This window comes from Physeter macrocephalus, chromosome 4, assembly GCF_002837175.3.
Source record: "Physeter macrocephalus isolate SW-GA chromosome 4, ASM283717v5, whole genome shotgun sequence".
Classification (NCBI taxonomy): domain Eukaryota; kingdom Metazoa; phylum Chordata; class Mammalia; order Artiodactyla; family Physeteridae; genus Physeter; species Physeter macrocephalus.
Genome location: NC_041217.1, coordinates 74,836,757 through 74,854,911, shown reverse-complemented (window position 1 = coordinate 74,854,911; position 18,155 = coordinate 74,836,757). Strand labels below are relative to the sequence as shown.

Genomic DNA, 18,155 nt, shown 5'->3' with positions numbered 1-18,155 from the left:
GAGAGGCCCGCGTACCACAAAAAAAAAAAAAAAAAAAAAAAAAATTATTGAGGAAAAAAGCTTTTACTTATGTTGATCACATCTATCAATATTTAAGGTATTATAAAATTAAAACTGAAAAAATTTAAAAACACTTCCATTACATATTAACATAAATATTTTGATGAAAAATAACTATATTTTCCAAAACAAAAACAACAAACATGTAGCAAGAACAGAGGCACTGTTTTACATTTTTGTAAATCACTTTAATGTCCGACTTAATGGAAGACAACAGGATTCTCCTATCTGCCTCTACATGCATCTGCTGCAATACCACATGTCACGTAGCCTCTGGAAAACACAGTACACTCATGAGAATAAAAAAGCCAAATAAAGTCTTGTTATTATTACCATGAAAATTGTTTTGACCTTGTGGATCCCTACAGGGTCTTAGGGACCCCTAGGGGGTCCCTTTAACTACTGTTAAAGATGAAGGAACTGAGGTTCAGAGAGGTTAAGTTACTTGCCTAGCAAGTTATTGACAGAGCTAGAACTAGAATTCTGGGCCTTTTTACTCCTTACAGGAATGCTTTTCTTATTATATTAATACTTTCACTGATCAAATATTTATTTAGTACCTATTTATTCATCACTGAACATAGTGACTGACATCACCTTCTCTATCTACCTGCCTCCCAAGGTAGAAATATCAATGTCATCCTTAACTCATACTTTTCTTTCATGATCCATACCTAACAGGTCAACAAAAATGCTGTAAAAATCTCTCACATCTGGTATCATCTTCACATTCACTGCCATTGACTTAGAACAGACTCTTAATATTTCTCCTCTGAGTACTGTAACAATTTTTGTTTTGTTTTTTATAAATTTATTTATTTATTTATTTATTTTTGGCTGTGTTCGGTCTTCGTTGCTGTGCGCAGGCTTTCTCTAGTTGTGGTGAGTGGGAGCTACTCTTCACTGCAGTGCGTGAACTCTTCTCACTGTGGTGGCTTCTCTTGTTGTGGAGCATGGGCTCTAGGCACGCGGGCTTCAGTAGTTGCAGCACGCAGGCTCAGTAGTTGTAACTCGCGGACTCTAGAGCAGCACAGGCCCAGTAGTTGTGGTGCACGGGCTTAGTTGCTCCGCGGCACGTGGGATCTTCCCGGACCAGGGCTCGAACCCGTGTCCCCTGCATTGGCAGATGGATTCTTAACCACTGCGCCACCAGGAAAGCCCCAACCCACTACCTTGCTTATAAACCTTCTATGGCTCCCCATTGGCTCCGAGATAAAATCCAAATTAGCAGGACTTCTCTGGCAGTCCAGTGGTTAGGACTCAGCACTTTCACTTACAGGGCCCGGGTTCGGTCCCTGGTCAGGGAACTAAGATCTCACAAGCCACGTGGTGCAGCCAAAAAAAAAAAATCCAAATTAGCATTCAAGGGCATTCTCAATCTAGCTCTCATAGGAAGTCCACCCACACCTCCCTTCTTCTGCCACTTATACATTTTGCCATCCTGAACTTTTTATTTTTCTTCCAACATTTCATGATCTTTCACCCTTTTGCGTCTTTATCTGCCTGGAATGTTTCTCCACTCCTCCCTTCTCTGCCTGGAAAACTTCTCATCAACTATCATTCCTTTGTGTTATCTTCTTCAGGGCTCCCATTGCATACTGTAAATATTGCTGTAATAATACCTACCCTATTATATTGTTATTCATCTCTTTGCATATTTGTCTTGCCCAAACTGTGAGTCCTTTAAGGGCAGGGTTGGTGACTTGCTGTCTCTGTATGCCTAAGGCACTCCTCAGCATCGCACAAATTTGGCACACAGCAGAGGCTCATTAATGCTTTATGAGTAAATAAACTAGATAATAAAATATAGGAACCACAGACACAGTATGTCAGTATTTTATTATCCGAGGCCAGGCAGCCAGTTTTACTAACAATCCATTCCATAATGGCACCAGTTTGGGAAATCATAATTCTTATATCTGTCAAATATCAAAGCTGTTTCCACTGTAGGGCAAGACTACTATAATAAAGTTGACTTATAAAATCTTATGCTATAATGAGTTTAAAAATAAAATCAGATTGATCTGAACAATAAAAAAAAGTTAAAAATGGCTTGCAGTCCTGTACTTTTTCTTCGCCAAGTGCTTTGATGCTATTCATTTTATTTTGCCTAGATAATATCCTAGGTCTCTTTTGTCTAGATAATATCCTAGGTCCTTTTCTGTTGCTGTTATTATTTCCTAGCAGTACCATATAAGGGGACATTGTTCCAATTCCATTGAGCCAAGAGCTAGAAAGGTCATTAGAATCTAGTTAGTTTAATAGAGCAATTCAAAGTGAGGATTTTGGAATGAGACAACCTGGTCTGAATCTTAGCTCTACTAATTAGACTAGTTGTATATAGTCTATGGCAAATTATCTCTCTAAGCTTCAGTCTCCTTATCTTTAAAATTTTATTTTTATTGAAGTATAATTGACTTACAATATTTTATTAGTTTCAGATGTACAACACAGTGATATTCCTTACCTTTAAATGGAAATAGTTACATCTACCTCATAAAGATTTACAGAGAAATATGAGATAATATATAGGGCTTGGCACATAGTAAGTGTTCCTTAAATGACAGGTAGGTAATAACTTAGGTAACTGATTTATCTAAATTTTAAATTTAATACATCTTCCTCATTTTACAAATGATAAGAAACTGAGGATCCAAACAGGGGAAGTGATTGACTATTCAGTCACTCAGCTACTAAGCAGCAGAATGAGGCCAGAACCTAAAACTCTTCTTCACTAGACTACAGAGGTTTTCTGTACTCAGAAAGGTACAGGGCTGTAAGAAAACCTCAAAAAAAAATTGTTGATTCACTAGCAGCAGTTTCCTTCATTGCATGGCCTCTGAGCCTCTGCTGGGATGAAAGCACTGCTCAGTACTTTCACATCTACTTCCTTTGTTTAGGCCATCCCTCTACTTGAAATGTTCACTTTACTATACTCCCAAATCTCCATGTGTGGAAATCTTAGCCATAATTCATTCATCCTAAAAACATCTATTAAGCTTTTATGTGCTGGGGACTATGCCAGGCTCTAGAGATATAAAATTGAAAGGAAATAGTTCTGTCCCTTAAAGAGAGTACAGGCTACCGGAAAGACAAAGATGTAAAAGGTGTAAACCACTGGATTACACAGGTTTATAGAGAGGAGCATAGAGGAAAGAACGTCCAAGTCTTTCAAGGCCCATTGCGATGGCTCCCTTAAAATCTGCACTGATGTCCCCTTCCAAATAAAAATCAGTCTTCTTTCCTGACTTCCCCCTCTTTGTTAACACTTCTACGAACTCACCACATTCTGTCACCTACAATCATTATTTGTGTCCCTGTCCATATCTCACTAGACTGTAAATTACATGAGGGCTGCAACTATACACTTTATTTATGTTTCTGTCTCCCCAGGTGGTTACCACAGTGCTTTAAACATACCAAGCATTAAAATGTTGGCTAAATTCAACAGGATATGGAAAAAAAAAACACCACCTTTATCAACTTTAAAGCAATGTATTTTTACACCTACCAAATACACCCTATGCAGGAGCTGAAATGCTTGGCATAGACAGTACCTGTTTCGTACCAAGGAGGCCACCTTCCAGAAAAGAAGAGGGCAGAGCATTGAGGAGGAAAAAAGAACAAGAAGAGACAGGCACGTAGGGAACTTAGGACTAAAAACTAGCTCTCCACTGTTTGCTGTAAATGTTTAATCACGCTCAATTAATGTTTCTATGTGGTTAACAGTACAAGGTTTGGAGTCAGACCTGTTTGAATTTTCACTTCAACACTTTATTTGACCTTGGTCAAACTGGTTAACCAATCTAATTCTCGGTTTCTTCATCTGTAAAAAGGGGACAATACTTGTGTGCTTGATAGGGATGTGAGGATCAAATGGGCTAATAGATGTAAAGTCTTTAGTATAGTGACTGGAGTAATAAATAGGAGTTGCTCCCCTCCATTGGGATAGTGGGACAGGATTTGTCCCAACCAGACAGTGCAACACTGAGATGGGAACACAAACCAAAAGACAAAGGTGGACCAGACTTACACCACAATTAATTTATCACAATTAGTTAATTTAAACACAATTAAGAAAATTTCAGGGGAAGTTGCCTAGAGGGCCACTACCTACTCATGAGAAATAAGTCTCTTCTAAGTGGATGTCTGCGTCCCAATCCTGTTAGACTCACCGTCACCCCGTATTTGAGTGCTAGTCCAGCCAGGGTGTCTCCGGGCGTCAACTGATGCTCCAGGCGTCTTTCCCTCACCGGGGAGCAGGCAGACTGCACCAGGCTTCCATAAGAACGAGCCCGGCTCCCTTGAAGCAGTCCTGACCCGCCAAGGGGGGCCTGTCTAGAGGGAGAAGCCATCTCCTCACCCTGCGGACAACTGAGGTTGCAACTGCGGGAGGCCCGTCTAAGTGACCAATAGTGACGGGCCCGGGGTCTCTAAGACTTAGAGGATTCCTTTCCCCTTCAGTCTTCTGTCCTAAGTCTCCCCGCCTCCCCCGGCACTACGCGACCTCTCAGCCCTCGCCTCTCCTCCCTCCAAGCCCCTTTCCCACCAATCTGTACTCCGACTATTCAGTCCCTACCTGAGTCTCTCCTTAGCACCCCTCCGACTTTCGATTCCCCACAACAACTCGCGACATTGACCTCTGACCTTTGAATTCCAGACAGCCTCCTCAACACTCAGCTCAGTTTGCCCCTAGGTCCGGCAGCCCGACCTCCCGGCCCCACAACACCCCGACTCCGCCCCGTCCCGGGGTGCGCCTGCTAGGGTCAGGAACAAATCAGGCCCACCCCAGGGGGGCTGTGGCCGCAGAAGAAGCGCGTGATGAAAGCGAGAGTCTACAGCACACTTTCCCCTCAGCGATCCTCAAAGGTACCCTCCGCATCAAATTAGTCACACCCTCAAATTCGGGCTCCACATCTAGGTTCTTGTCCCTCCAAACCCTCGAATCTGTCAAGATGCAGGGGCCTGTATCCAGCCCGGTGTCAAGTTCTTTGAAAAAAAGACTTCATTCCCCTAAAGGCTCCGCGCCGGCGGGGTTGCAGGGCACCATAGGAAATGCAGTCCCCATCCGCCGGCAAGGGGCGGGCTTCCGGGATCGCGCAGTGCATGCGTGGAAGAGCGTCCCCGGAAGTAAGGGGGCCAACCGGAAAGAGACAGGAAGGAAGGTAGCGGTCCCACTCTCGCTACGGTGGCCCGAAAGGAGTGGCGAAGGCGGAGCCGTAGAATTGATCATTTCTGGGGCTCACAGTCGTGATGTCTTTCAAGAGGGAAGGGGATGATTGGAGTCAACTCAATGTGCTCAAAGTAAGCGCGAGGGAAAAGCGTCTGGAGCAGCTTCACCTGCCCTCTGAAGGATGTGAAGGAGCTCTTTTGTTGCTGTGACAACAACTGGTGGGGGGTGGTGCTGAGGGAGCCAGACGACTAGAGCTGCTGTTGACCCCTTCTTCGCCCCAGATCTCTGCTCTCCCCATGGTCTTTATTCCCTTTGAGTCCTGGTCCCTATCATTTCACTTTTATCCCGTCCGGACGTCTTCCTCTATCTCCTGCAGAAACGAAGAGTTGGGGATCTGCTGGCCAGTTATATCCCAGAGGATGAGGCGCTGATGCTACGGGATGGACGGTGAGGGCGAGGAGTGGATCAAGCCTAAGGGTTCTGCGGTTAGAGGGTCAATAAACTTTTTTTTTTTTTTTTTGGCTGCGTTGGGTCTTGCTGCCCATGGGCTTTCTCTAGTTGCGGCGAGCGGGGCTTACTCTTCGTTGTGGTGCGCGGTCTTCTCACTCTGGTGGCTTCTCTTGTTGCGGAGCACAGGTTCTAAGTGCGCGGGTTTCAGTAGTTGTGGCTCGCGGGCTCTAGAGCGCAGGCGCAGTGGTTGTGGCGTACGGGCTTAGTTGCTCTGCGGCATGTGGGATCTTCCTGGACCAGGGCTCGAACCCTTGTCCCCTGCATTGGCAGGCGGACTCTCAACCACTGTGCCACCAGGGATGCCCAATAAACTTTTGTTATTAAGGAGGAGAGCGGGAGTATCTAAGATTCTTTAGCTAGGAATGAGCGACAGGGATGTGGTTGGTGGACATTGGGAGACTTGGGAGCTGGGCTTTGGAAAGGAGTGCTAGGACGAGGTGGGACCTATGGCCGAGACTCCACAACTCTGGGGCCAATTATCTTTTCCTTTCCTCCTCCGCAGCTTTGCTTGTGCCATATGTCCCCATCGACCTGTACTGGACACTCTGGCCATGTTGACTGCCCACCGTGCAGGCAAGAAACATCTGTCCAGTAAGTTTGGGAGAAGACAGAGAATGGAGAATAAACCCTTAAAATCTCTTCAGACCACCCTTGGTGCTCTGCTTTTAATTCTCTTCCCCTTTCTCCTCAGGCTTGCAGCTTTTCTATGGCAAGAAGCAGCCAGGAAAGGGCATGGAGCAGAATCCAAGAGAGCAGAATGAACTGAGGAGGGAAGAGACCAAAGCGGAGGTAATCAGAGCGGGGAGGTTGTGTTCCAGGCAGGACTGTGCTGCACACCTTAGGCTTGAAGGGCTTTGGCTTCTTTCTAGCTCTGAAGGCTCTGACTCTGTCTCCCATCTCCATGCCAGGCTCCTCTGTTAACCCAGACTCGACTTATCACCCAGAGTGCTCTGCACAGAGCTCCTCACTATAACAGTTGCTGCCGCCGGAAGTACAGGTCTGTGGGGTGGGAAAGCCAGAGATAGGGAGGGACAGGAGATAGATGGCTCTAAAGTGATTGTTTTCCTCATTGTAATCTGAGGAATACTAGTGTTCTGGAGGTGTTAACTTGTATTTCAGGAAAAAGAATCTTGTAATTAAAAAAAAGTTTGGGAAGTGGTGCTTTGTAATCCTATTTGAAGAATAGTAATATTAGTGTATTTTAAGGGCTCTACAAAGTCTTAAGATTAAAAATAAAGCAACCTTGGGGCTTCCCTGGTGGCGCAGCGGTTGCGCGTCCGCCTGCCGATGCAGGGGAACCGGGTTCGCGCCCCGGTTTGGGAGGATCCCACATGCCGCGGAGCAGCTGGGCCCGTGAGCCATGGCCGCTGAGCCTACGCGTCCGGAGCCTGTCCTCCGCAACGGGAGAGGCCACAGCAGAGGGAGGCCCGCATACCACAAATAAATAAATAAATAAATAAATAAAGCAACCTTAAAAAAGTTAACTTAGCCTTTCCTAAATTCACTGGATTCCAAAATCCTTTTTATGCAGAACGCTTATTAATATCTTGAGGAACACAGTTTAGGAAGCACTGCTTTAAGGGGTTGGGAGTCACAGGAGATTTGGCCCTTTCCTTTACTACTTTTACAGACTTTGATTCTTCTCTACCCAGACCAGAAGCCCTTCGTCCCTCTGTCTCTCGTTCCCCTTTGCCACCCCCAGAGGTTGAACCCCAAAGTGGGAAGATCAGTAGAGAACCTGAGCCTGAGGCTGGCTCACAGACCAAGGAGTCAGCAACTGTCTCATCCCCTGCACCTATGAGCCCCACAAGAAGACGGGCCCTGGATCATTACCTCACCCTTCGAAGGTGAGTATGCAGAATCACTTTCCTCAGATTTCCCCTTTTCTCTCTGACCCTCCTTTTTTCAAAGCTTTTCAAGTGTTTTTACTTATCCCCACTAATTTCTTAATAAACTTCCTTTCCTGACCAATTCTATTTTTTCTGATGTTTCCAGCTCTGGATGGATCCCAGATGGACGAGGTCGATGGGTAAAAGATGAAAATGTTGAGTTTGACTCTGATGAAGAGGAACCCCCTGATCTCCCCTTGGACTGACACCCTCTTTCCCCATTCAGTTCACAAATAAACTACAGCAGGTGCTGGGAGCCAAAAAAAAACAACCACAACAAAGCAAATGCAGAAGTCCCCACTTGACCACCATCCCCTGATCCCTCTCAGGAAACTGATTTCCACCTTGCTATTGAGGTTCGCAGGCAGTACTTGGAGGCGATGAGGACCCTGAGCCTGTCCCTGAGCAGACAAGCAGCACAGTATGACGTCTATTCCATGGCAGTGGGGACCGTCCTGGTCCTGGAGGTATGGCTGCCTGTGCAGTGTTGCAGCTCAGCTGTTAAACTGAGCAGCTAGCTCAGCCAGGATTTGGTAGTTTAAAAGATGTAGAGTCTTAGTGTTTCTAAGAAAGGGAAAGGGGGATTGGCACCAGGCTCCCCACGTGGTCTCCACTCAGCGGGCCAGGGTAGGAGAAGTGGGATGGCCGCCTCGAGGTAGCCTGCCCAGGGTGGCATGGGCGAGCGGTGGGGCACAGTTTTTCCGTGGCGTTTGGCTAGAGTACATCAGTTGTCTAAAATTTTCTGTCTTTCTAGGTTGGTCCTTTCCTCATCCTTTGTCTAGAGAGAGCAGAATTTGGGGGGGCCCTTATTTGTCTTTGCTGGTTGACATTTCACACATACCTTTTTCCACTACTGTGAATGGGATACTTCTTTTTCCTGTTTCTATTTCTAGTATTGCTAGAATAAAAGAAAGCTATTGGAATATAATAATAGAATGTTAATTGTAAAATCTATGTGGTGGGTATATTGGTGTTCATTGTGAAATTCTTTAAACTTTTCTGTATGTTAAAAAAATTTTATATTAAATGTTGGAAAATTAAAAAAAAGGGAACCACTTTATAATGCTTCGAAACATGGAAAAATGAAACCTATGGGATTCTGTACATTTATCTTACATCCAGCTTGTATTATTAGTTAGGACTCTTGTTTCCAAGTGACAGAAACCCAGCTTGAATAAGCTGAAGAGGAAAATGGAGTTTATTGGTTTATATAACTGGGAAGGACAGGGCAGATCCCAGACACACCTGGATCCAGAGACTCAAGTCTAGCCAGTACCTAGGCACTCATTTCTTCATCTGTCTTCTCAGCCTCTCTCTTCTCTGTATTGCCTCATTCTCTAAGACTCTTCCACATGGTAGAGACACAGCTATCAACTACTCTGGGGTCTACTTATGGTTTAAGATCTGAAGAAAAGAGAAGGCTACTTCTTTACCTCTGATTTGGAATATTCCAAGGAAGGTATTAGATCTCTGGTCTGGGTCATATACCTACCTCTTGGCGCTGCCACAGTGTCCAGCAGGATTTGATATTATGTTTAGTCCATCCTGGGTTAGATGCCCAGCTGTATGTGCAAAGGGGGAATGGGGCAAAGTACTAACATTGCTCATCCCACCAGGACTCTATTGAAAGGACAGTGAAGGAGTAACAGATCTCCAAAGGAAGAGAAGTGCTATTACCAGAAGCAGGGAGGAAGGAATGCTGGGCAAACCAAAACAACAGATGTCCACTACATAGACGCCTCAGTTTTAATAGTTTTAAAATTGCATTTCTTGGATTCCCAATGCCTATAATCATATCATCTGCAAATAATTATACTTTTTTCTCTTTCCCCCTTTTTAGTTTTATACAGCTTATTTTATTTTCTTGGTTTATTACATTTTCAGAACCTTCAAAATGCTGTAGTGGGGCTCGGGAGAGGCCACAGCAGAGGGAGGCCCGCATACCACAAATAAATAAATAAATAAATAAATAAAGCAACCTTAAAAAAGTTAACTTAGCCTTTCCTAAATTCACTGGATTCCAAAATCCTTTTTATGCAGAACGCTTATTAATATCTTGAGGAACACAGTTTAGGAAGCACTGCTTTAAGGGGTTGGGAGTCACAGGAGATTTGGCCCTTTCCTTTACTACTTTTACAGACTTTGATTCTTCTCTACCCAGACCAGAAGCCCTTCGTCCCTCTGTCTCTCGTTCCCCTTTGCCACCCCCAGAGGTTGAACCCCAAAGTGGGAAGATCAGTAGAGAACCTGAGCCTGAGGCTGGCTCACAGACCAAGGAGTCAGCAACTGTCTCATCCCCTGCACCTATGAGCCCCACAAGAAGACGGGCCCTGGATCATTACCTCACCCTTCGAAGGTGAGTATGCAGAATCACTTTCCTCAGATTTCCCCTTTTCTCTCTGACCCTCCTTTTTTCAAAGCTTTTCAAGTGTTTTTACTTATCCCCACTAATTTCTTAATAAACTTCCTTTCCTGACCAATTCTATTTTTTCTGATGTTTCCAGCTCTGGATGGATCCCAGATGGACGAGGTCGATGGGTAAAAGATGAAAATGTTGAGTTTGACTCTGATGAAGAGGAACCCCCTGATCTCCCCTTGGACTGACACCCTCTTTCCCCATTCAGTTCACAAATAAACTACAGCGGGTGCTGGGAGCCTAACTTTCCTTGAGTCTGGCTCCTTGTTTCAGGATTTCAGATCTGTTCCTTCTCAGCCCAGCCAATTCTTCTCTGCAATGTACACAGCTCCCCATACTTCTAACACCTCCCCCACCTTCTACCAAAGTCATGCCAAGCGTCAGCTGCATGCAGCCCGGTGCCCTATTAATAAGTCTGTCAGAAGGAGGTTTTTGCCCTTCATGTTTTCTGCCTTCTCCACCTCCACTCAAAGTCCTTTCTTCCTTCAAATAACATGGGGGTTGTGGGTAGGCGTTTGCGGGGAGGGGCAGGACATGTCAAGAAACAGGGCCAGGGCTGGCCACCCTGTGAAAGTAGAAGAGACTAAAGGCATTGGCAGGGTTATGGGGAACACCAAGGGAGGGAGCTCCCCCACCTCCTGCTGGTAACCTGAACCTCCCTGCCTGCTGATCCCCAGAGTATAAATAATCCCCTGATGAACTGGCAGTAACCCTTGGGGGTTAGCGCCAAGATTTCCACCCCAAAGCCCAAGGAAGGAGGCAGGCAGAGCGGACAGAAGGGCCTTTATTTACAAGATGAGGGTTTAAGCTTTCAGGGCTCTGAGTTCTCGTTGGTAAAGGGAAGGGTAGTGTTATCTCTTCTTTTGCTGGCGACCTGTAAAGGAAGAAGAGTAAACACAAGCCATTATCCCATCTCTTCCTTCCTGCAAAGGTGCTCTTCTTCTTTCTAGTTCCTTGGCCAGACTCATAAAGAGGTAATGTCTTAGGCCACCAAACATGCCCTTCCCCCCTCACATTAACAAAATAAACAACGCACCAAATAAAAATACCATTCCCCCAAACAGGTATATGTAGCTTCCCTCCGCCTCTCTTCTGGTATATTTGGGCAGAGGAGCTTTTCTGTCTACTTTCAGATCACCTACGGGGTTTGAGCTTCTCATGTGAGTCACTTTGGCAGCACCCCAGGCTGTTAGTCACTAAGTCAGCTTTCAGGAGCATCCACCAGCTTCTGCAGCTACGTGCCCTCTCTCCCACACACCACGTCTGCAGCTACTCACGCAGTTCATTGTTCCGGGTCATGGCCTGGGCTGCCCGAGTTCGTGGCCCCTGCTGTGTAAAGTGGTAGCCAAAGCGGACAATGGAGGGGCACTGTTCAAGCACGGTGGCCATCTCCATCTCCACTGCGTCGCCAGGCCACTGGCGCTGGGGGAAGGAGAGATGGAAGCTGTCACCCACCCTGTCTCGGTTGTTCACAGTCCTAGACCACTGACCCTTTGGGAGGTCAAAGAGGCTTGTTTCTCCAGAGTGGGTGATAAGAGGTGCTGCCTTGGCTCCCCTCATAGGGACAAAGGAGGAGAGTTCAAACAAAATCAGATGAGATCCTGCCCCAGTGGCTGCCTCAGGGAGGAGGCTCAGTGAGTATTAGCTGACTGCAAAGACCAGGAGAAGGGAAGGGAATGCCGACCTGGTTGTCTACGCGGAGCTCAGTGAGTGTGGCATTCTCCCGAACTGCCTTCAGCACAGCCATGAGCCCTGTGCTGCTAATGAAGTTGGATTCAATGTTCAGGCTCTGGAGGCTACGATTCTCACGCAACATGTCAGCCACCGCCTGGGTAGTAGGAACTTGGGTTAGGGTTAGGGGACAGTTTCACAGATGACTGAGGAGAGAAAGAACAGGAGCAAGAGGGAAACACAGCTCTTGGAGAAGAGTCCTTGAGCTGTGGGTTGGGCTTGAGGGAGGCAGGTGTGGGAGTAGGTAGCAAGGAAAGCAGGGAGACAAAGTGCGCAGGGGAGTTGGCGTGGGTAGGAGGGTTGTGGCTCTTCAGGAAGATGAGCTGAGGATTTCAGAGCGGTGAGTCATAGGACTGAGGGTAGGAGTCTCCAGCAGGGCTCCCCTAAGAAAGCATGATGGGAATAGCACCCCCAAAGCAACCCTTTATGTCAGCCCTGCCAGCGGGGCATGTCAGGGTGCAGGGAGAGGGCTAGGGATGTCAGCTAGCCTTACATTGGCAACGGGGTCACCACTCCTTGTGGCCACCAGACTGAAGCTCCGGACATGGGTATTTGTCTTCATTGCTTCACACAGCTCAGTTAGCATGGGTATCGGGATGTCCTATCAAAGGGAAATAGGAATTGGTGGGCTAGGGGACTCATATATGTCAGCAGAGTTATCCCAGTGTTATTGCTTAGGGGATGGGAGTCAGATACCTGGATATTATTGAGGTTCACCTCCTCCAGCTCCTTGTCATTGCTTCGAACACTCTTCAGTATCTCCTCGATGTTTGTGGGATTTGGGGGCTCATCTGGCACTGGCTTATACTTGTCAGGCTGCACCACACCTGGTGGGTGAGGGCAGGAAGGAAACCCCAACATGTCCCCCACAATCTCCTCCCCATTGGTTCTCATGACTTATGCATCGTGTCCTCTCCCTGATTCACCTGTTTCACCCTTTGCTACCTTTGCTCAGACTCAGGGACTGCCTGCCAAGAGCCCTGGGTGCCATGCTCCCAAACACACTCACTGCTAATGCCTTCAGTGTTGCAGATTTCTCCGCTGCAGATAGCATCATAGTATTGCTTGTTGCTCATCAGTGTGTACATGCCCAGAATGGCTGGAGAGAGTAAGCAGAGGGGAGACAGGGAATGAGAAAAATGGACTTGTACCAGGGCCCCCACCGACCTCATTCTGAATCTGTTGCATTGGGTTGTTTTTTTTTTTTTTTTTTTTTTTTTTTTTTTTTTGCGGTACGCGGGCCTCTCACTGTTGTGGCCTCTCCCGTTGCAGAGCACAGGCTCCGGACGCGCAGGCTCAGCGGCCATGGCTCACGGGCCCAGCCGCTCTGCGGCATGTGGGATCCTCCCGGACCGGGGCACGAACCCGTGTCCCCTGCATCGGCAGGCGGACTCTCAACCACTGCACCACCAGGGAAGTCCTCTGTTGCATTTTGAAAGCTGACCTCTTCCACTCTCCCTTGGTCCCAGGGGTCCCTTCCATTAAACTGTGTAAGGCAGTGGTTTTTAAAACATTGAGACAGGGCTGAGGGAAGATCCCTAAGGGGACACTACAGGGTGAGGGAGTCTGTCAGACCCTCCTGTTTTCAGCCAGAATAGTTTTGCTTTATAATCCCTGTAAAATTGCCCTAGAGTTGTTAACTTATTAAATGTAAAGATGAGTGAATACATACATAAACAAGTAAGAAAAAGTTAAAACCACTGCCTGAGGCTTTCTCAAAACGTCCACATCCTGGTTCAGGGCCTTCCCCGCTAACCCCATGCCATGGTTAGGAGCCCCTGCCCCAGATCTTCCCAACTCCTCAACTTCCCACAGCTGCCCACCTGCTATATCACACATCTCAGCATCTGTGGCGTGGGCCAGTGCCTCCTCCAGCTCAGGCTCCAGAGTGACCTGCTCCTGGACTGGAATTTCTCTCTTGGGCTGAATATAGGGTTTCCCTGATGGGGAGATGAGGATGGTTCAGGTACAGGTCATTTCTCCTAAGATCCTGGCCTCCAGATTCCTTTCCTTCTCCAGGAGGTGGAATGCTGGGTCACTAGGAGCCACGTAAAGCCTGAGTCCTCTACAAGCTCAGGACTCCTGGGTCCCCTTGATCTCTTCTAAGAGCTGAAGAGTGCAAGCTGGCATGCAGGTGTAGGCAGCTGAGTCCCTGGGCAGCTAGGAGCTGGAAGGTGAGAGGGAAGCTGGAGGGGACATTTGAGAGACAACCATTAGGGTTCTGGGAGGCATGGATGTTAGGGTCTCCATACCCTTCTTCTCGCCTGTGTAGGGAACCAAGTCATCACGCTCTTTGACCTCTAGTGCCTGCTGTTCCAGGTACTGCAAAAGGGCCTCTCGGTCCAGCGGCCCCGTTGGGCTCTTCTTTGTCTGGTCACGTTGTCTTAGTCCAGCTGGCAGGAGCATGTTCTTAGGGATGAGTTTTGGGGAGCAAGTCAGATCTCCTCTCTGACCTGGGGCACCTCCAAGGCTCCCTAAAACATCTCCAGACACCATTCCCCTGACCCTCTTGGGACTCCAGGCCCTGTAGATAGCCCTGGTCTCAGTCACCCAGGGCCCCACACCCTTCCCAAATGCCTGGGGACTGCCCCTGGTACCCTGTGCTAGAGCCCCTACCTCGGGGTCCATGTCCTGTAGCTCGCAGTCCAGCTGCTCTAGCTCCTCAGGGCTCAAGGTCCTTAGGATCTCATCTTCATCTATGTCTCTGTATTTCTCCAGTTCCTTCTGATACGATGACATGATGGCCCCCACCCCCTCCCCACAGTGTGGCACTCACGGAGCCTGGGGTACATGGGGAAAGTGGTTGGACAATGGAAAGATGTACATGGACGCAGCAGGGAGACAAAGAGACAGGTCAGTGGGGCAGAACAATAAACTGCTTGCCTTGGAGGATAGACCTAGTTGGGCATGGGAAGATGGGGGAAGGCTAGGTTGTTTAGCTAGGACCAGAGCCTCCTTCTGGCTCCCACAGCTTCCACCCACTCCGGATGGGGATCCCAGGCATCCAGGCTGAATTTGCCTTCCCCAGTATATAAGAAATCCTGGCAGTACCTCTCCCCTATTACCTCGACTGTCCGTGCCTCTTGCCCTAGCACAGCTGCCGGGAGCCCTTCAAGCACAGCTGGCCCCAAGCCCAGTTCCTATTGAAAGGAAGAGGGGCAGGCAGAGAGCTTCAGGGAAATTCCTCCTCTCTTCCCCATAATCCAGTTTTTCCGAAACTGGCTTAAGAAAGCAAGGAGGATTGCGGGGGGGAAAAGACAGTGCTCTTGACTCTACCCTCATTTCCTCTTTTATTGTGTTGGATCAAGATTTCACTATGTTTGTTAAAATTCTAAATCCTAAGGCAAAGCAAGGGCTCAGAAGAGCTGGGGGACTTCCAGGTTGGGGGAAGGGTGGTATGGCCTTAGAAGCAGGTACTGAGTTCCCATAATTTGTCCCTGGCTTTGGACAGGAAGGTGACACCAGTCTAATGGGTGGGAAATGCCTTATAAATGGAATAAAGTTTCTCTAAAAACAGTGAGAGGATTAAACTTGCATGATCTTTTACAATGTGAAAAATAAACACAAGCCACACATACACACCATACTGAATATGAAAGATTCAGAAAATGTGTGAGATACTTACATTGACAATGTAAACTACAGTTAAGGGAGAACATAAGACAGTGGCAGAAACGTGCTGAGTGACAGAGGCACACACTCCATTTCATTCCCAATAGGAGCCACTCTTCTCCTCCCACCTCCCACCAGGCTCTGATCCATAAGGCCCCTGCCTTCCCCACCTACCAGTCCTGGTGGCCACCTCCGTTCTCACCTCCCCTTCTGTCGGTTGGTCTGTCTGTTCTACTGGAGCACTGTCCTGGCAGCAGGAGGAGCCCAGTGACGGGGGAGAGGGTGGGGGAACAGTGAGCTCAGCATTTTATTATTTTAGCTCTGGCCAGGTGGGGGGTAGTGGGAGATCATATATACACAGCCCCCATACCCTGCCCAGCCCTGAGAGCCTCTAGTGGCCACTAAGAGCCATGGCACCTCCTCCCTTTCATACAAGCCCGAGTCCTAGAAACGAGTTCTATGAGAACCACACAGTTCCTACTTATTTGGTGCCTGCTATATTCAAAGCAGTGACTATACAGAGATATAAAGGTGAGTATAAGGATTTTGTTTTGGTATCTAAATTTAAGGTTTATAAACTGTTGGAGGAATGAATATTTTACAATTCGAAAAGGGCAACTCTGGGAATTCCCTGGCAGTCCAACAGTTAGGACTCGGCGCTTTCACTGCTGAAGGCTCAGGGTCAATCCCTGGTCAGGGAACTAAGATCCCGCAAGCCACGCAGCATGGCCAAAAAATAAAAATAACCCTTAAAAAAATAAATAAGTAAAAAGGGCAACTCATAGTAAATGCTATCAAACAAATATAAAGGCCCATATATACTCAGACATTCACAAATACTTTTTGCTCCCAACCTAGATTAGACACCAGACAAAAGGGATCTTTCTATTTTATTAGATTAAAAAACACAAACAAAAGCAGTAGGAACTAGGGGAAAAGATAGGGAAAGAAATACAGAGAAGGGCTGGACAAAGATCAGTGATGACAAAGGGGAGAAGCAGGCTTCTTAACAGCCCTAACTTAAGAGCCCCAAGTTAGGACAGGAAAGAGGTTTCTAAGGACTAGACATCCCTTCATTTGATGACAATTTTCTGGCGCAAGGCTCGGGGGCCAGAGCCAGGGAGGGGCTCAGGAGGTGGTGGGCCAGGGCCCAGGGCTGAAGCAGTGGGCGGCAGTCCGTGGGCAGTGATGTACTTCTTGTAGGCCTCACGGATGATCTTGAAGGCTCGAGCAGTGGCGTAGGGTATGTCTGTAACAGGGTCCCGGTACAGGGCAGGGCGATGGGTCACTGGGCAGACCTCCTGAACAGGGACCTTTGGAGGCCGCCCTTGGGGAAACCATTCCTCAAACGTCGCATCGTCACTAAAAGTGATGAAGGTACGTGAGCAGCGAGCAGGAGGGATGACGGGTCCAGTCCCAGCACGGGGAGTCACTGCAGAAGCTGTGGGAGCAGGATCAAGTCTGAGGGAAAAGACAGAGAAAAACACAAAGAGCCGAGGGACTTCCCTGGTGGTCCAGTGGTTAAGACTCCTCTCTCCCAATGCAGGGGGCCCGGGTTCGATCCCCGGTCAGGGAACTAGATCCCACATGCACGCCGCAACTAAGACTGAGCGCAGCCAAATAAATAAATAAATAATTTAAAAATTTAAAAAAGCTGAGGAGAGAAAACTGATAAAGAGATCAGACAGGTGAGGAAAGAGGAGGCGGCAGTGGGTGGCAACATTCTGAGAGAATCTATTAAGTGATAGGACAAAACAAAGCAGAGCTTGATGGAAAAACAGAAAAGGAGAAGAGAGAGGCTAAAATAAAAATAGGAGATGACAGGAAGAGGAATCTGAAAGATACTCAGGTGTTAGAGAGCTGTGTGAGGAAAGCAAGTGAGATGGGGCTGAGGGAACACAAGCTGAATACAGAAGGGAGAAACTGCACTCCTCTTCTCCCCTTGAGGTTCACTCACTCACCCTTCTACGTCGACATTCTCTTCTTTAGGGCCTGGCTCCCCAACTAGTGGCACTGTCACTGAATGGTAGGTGATTATGGGCCCAGGGCACTTCCGCTTCTTGTGGACCTGCTTCTTTTTGTCAGCCTCAAGCCGCTCATATGTCTCTTCAGGAAGGAATGAGGGGATGGTCAATTCCTGTCTTCCCAAACCCCAGTTCTGTCCTACAGTCTCTTATCTTCCTGGCTGTCTAGTCACTGCCTACCCAAGCCAATCATGAAAGTCCTCTAAGGCCCGCAAGCATTTCATAAGCTTTCTGCTTGCCCCTCTTCACATCCTCTCTGCTCATCATTTCTTTTTTTTTTTTTTTTTTTTTTTTATATATATATTTATTTTTTTTTTTTTTTAATTTATTTTTTTTTTTTTTTTGTGGTATGCGGGCCTCCCTCTGCTGTGGCCTCTCCCGTTGCGGAGCACAGGCTCCGGACGCGCAGGCTCAGCAGCCATGGCGGTAGGTGATTATGGGCCCAGGGCACTTCCGCTTCTTGTGGACCTGCTTCTTTTTGTCAGCCTCAAGCCGCTCATATGTCTCTTCAGGAAGGAATGAGGGGATGGTCAATTCCTGTCTTCCCAAACCCCAGTTCTGTCCTACAGTCTCTTATCTTCCTGGCTGTCTAGTCACTGCCTACCCAAGCCAATCATGAAAGTCCTCTAAGGCCCGCAAGCATTTCATAAGCTTTCTGCTTGCCCCTCTTCACATCCTCTCTGCTCATCATTTCTTAGGTCCGCTTGGTTCCTCACCCACTCAGAACTGTAGGACTTCAG

The 18,155-nt window shown here is 47.5% G+C and overlaps 3 protein-coding genes and 1 long non-coding RNA gene across 10 annotated transcripts in view; 1 reads left to right on the top strand and 3 right to left on the bottom strand.

Moving 5' to 3' along the window:
- The window catches only part of LYSMD1 (LysM domain containing 1), a 7,589-nt gene extending 2,410 nt beyond the window's left edge, over window positions 1-5,179 (bottom strand). Inside the window, exons 1-2 of one of the 2 annotated variants that reach the window (XM_028488861.2) lie at window positions 4,640-5,179; window positions 4,236-4,446 (exon numbers count right to left, since the gene is read on the bottom strand). In XM_028488861.2, coding sequence (XP_028344662.1) covers window positions 4,236-4,415 — 180 coding nt within the window. In that variant the 5' untranslated portion in view covers window positions 4,416-4,446; window positions 4,640-5,179. Of the gene's footprint in view, window positions 1-4,235 lie in introns of both variants that reach the window. The other variant, XM_007130452.3, reaches the window with a different exon arrangement.
- Window positions 5,180-5,216: 37 nt separating this feature from the next.
- Window positions 5,217-7,888, top strand: SCNM1 (sodium channel modifier 1). Of its 2 annotated transcripts, XM_024116097.2 has the most exons (7): window positions 5,217-5,364; window positions 5,610-5,680; window positions 6,246-6,334; window positions 6,435-6,532; window positions 6,652-6,740; window positions 7,396-7,590; window positions 7,739-7,888. In XM_024116097.2, the coding sequence occupies exons 1-7, from the start codon at window positions 5,314-5,316 to the stop codon at window positions 7,836-7,838; spliced, it is 693 nt and encodes a 230-aa protein (XP_023971865.1). In that variant the 5' UTR covers window positions 5,217-5,313; the 3' UTR covers window positions 7,839-7,888. The 2 variants fall into 2 exon arrangements, with proteins under 2 accessions (XP_023971865.1, XP_028344661.1); XM_028488860.2 differs by lacking the exon at window positions 5,217-5,364 and having other exon boundaries at window positions 5,653-5,726.
- A 2,926-nt stretch (window positions 7,889-10,814) lies between these two features.
- TMOD4 (tropomodulin 4) lies at window positions 10,815-15,724 on the bottom strand. Of its 5 annotated transcripts, none has more exons than XM_055084322.1 (10): window positions 15,566-15,724; window positions 14,845-14,919; window positions 14,032-14,560; window positions 13,603-13,719; window positions 12,789-12,878; window positions 12,476-12,606; window positions 12,273-12,380; window positions 11,733-11,876; window positions 11,326-11,470; window positions 10,815-10,922 (listed from the first exon to the last, which is right to left on the bottom strand). In XM_055084322.1, exons 3-10 carry the CDS (start codon window positions 14,516-14,518, stop codon window positions 10,900-10,902), a joined length of 1,245 nt encoding a protein of 414 aa, XP_054940297.1. In that variant the 5' UTR covers window positions 14,519-14,560; window positions 14,845-14,919; window positions 15,566-15,724; the 3' UTR covers window positions 10,815-10,899. The 5 variants fall into 5 exon arrangements, with proteins under 5 accessions (XP_054940297.1, XP_054940298.1, XP_007130512.1 ...); XM_055084323.1 differs by having other exon boundaries at window positions 14,032-14,188; window positions 14,396-14,919; window positions 15,566-15,713; XM_007130450.3 differs by lacking the exon at window positions 14,845-14,919 and having other exon boundaries at window positions 14,032-14,188; window positions 14,396-14,560; window positions 15,566-15,713.
- A 541-nt stretch (window positions 15,725-16,265) lies between these two features.
- Window positions 16,266-17,685, bottom strand: LOC114486180 (uncharacterized). Its single transcript, XR_003679501.2, has 2 exons — window positions 17,353-17,685; window positions 16,266-16,852 (listed from the first exon to the last, which is right to left on the bottom strand). It is a non-coding gene; the product is annotated as an uncharacterized lncRNA (long non-coding RNA).
- Between the last annotated feature and the right edge of the window lie 470 nt (window positions 17,686-18,155).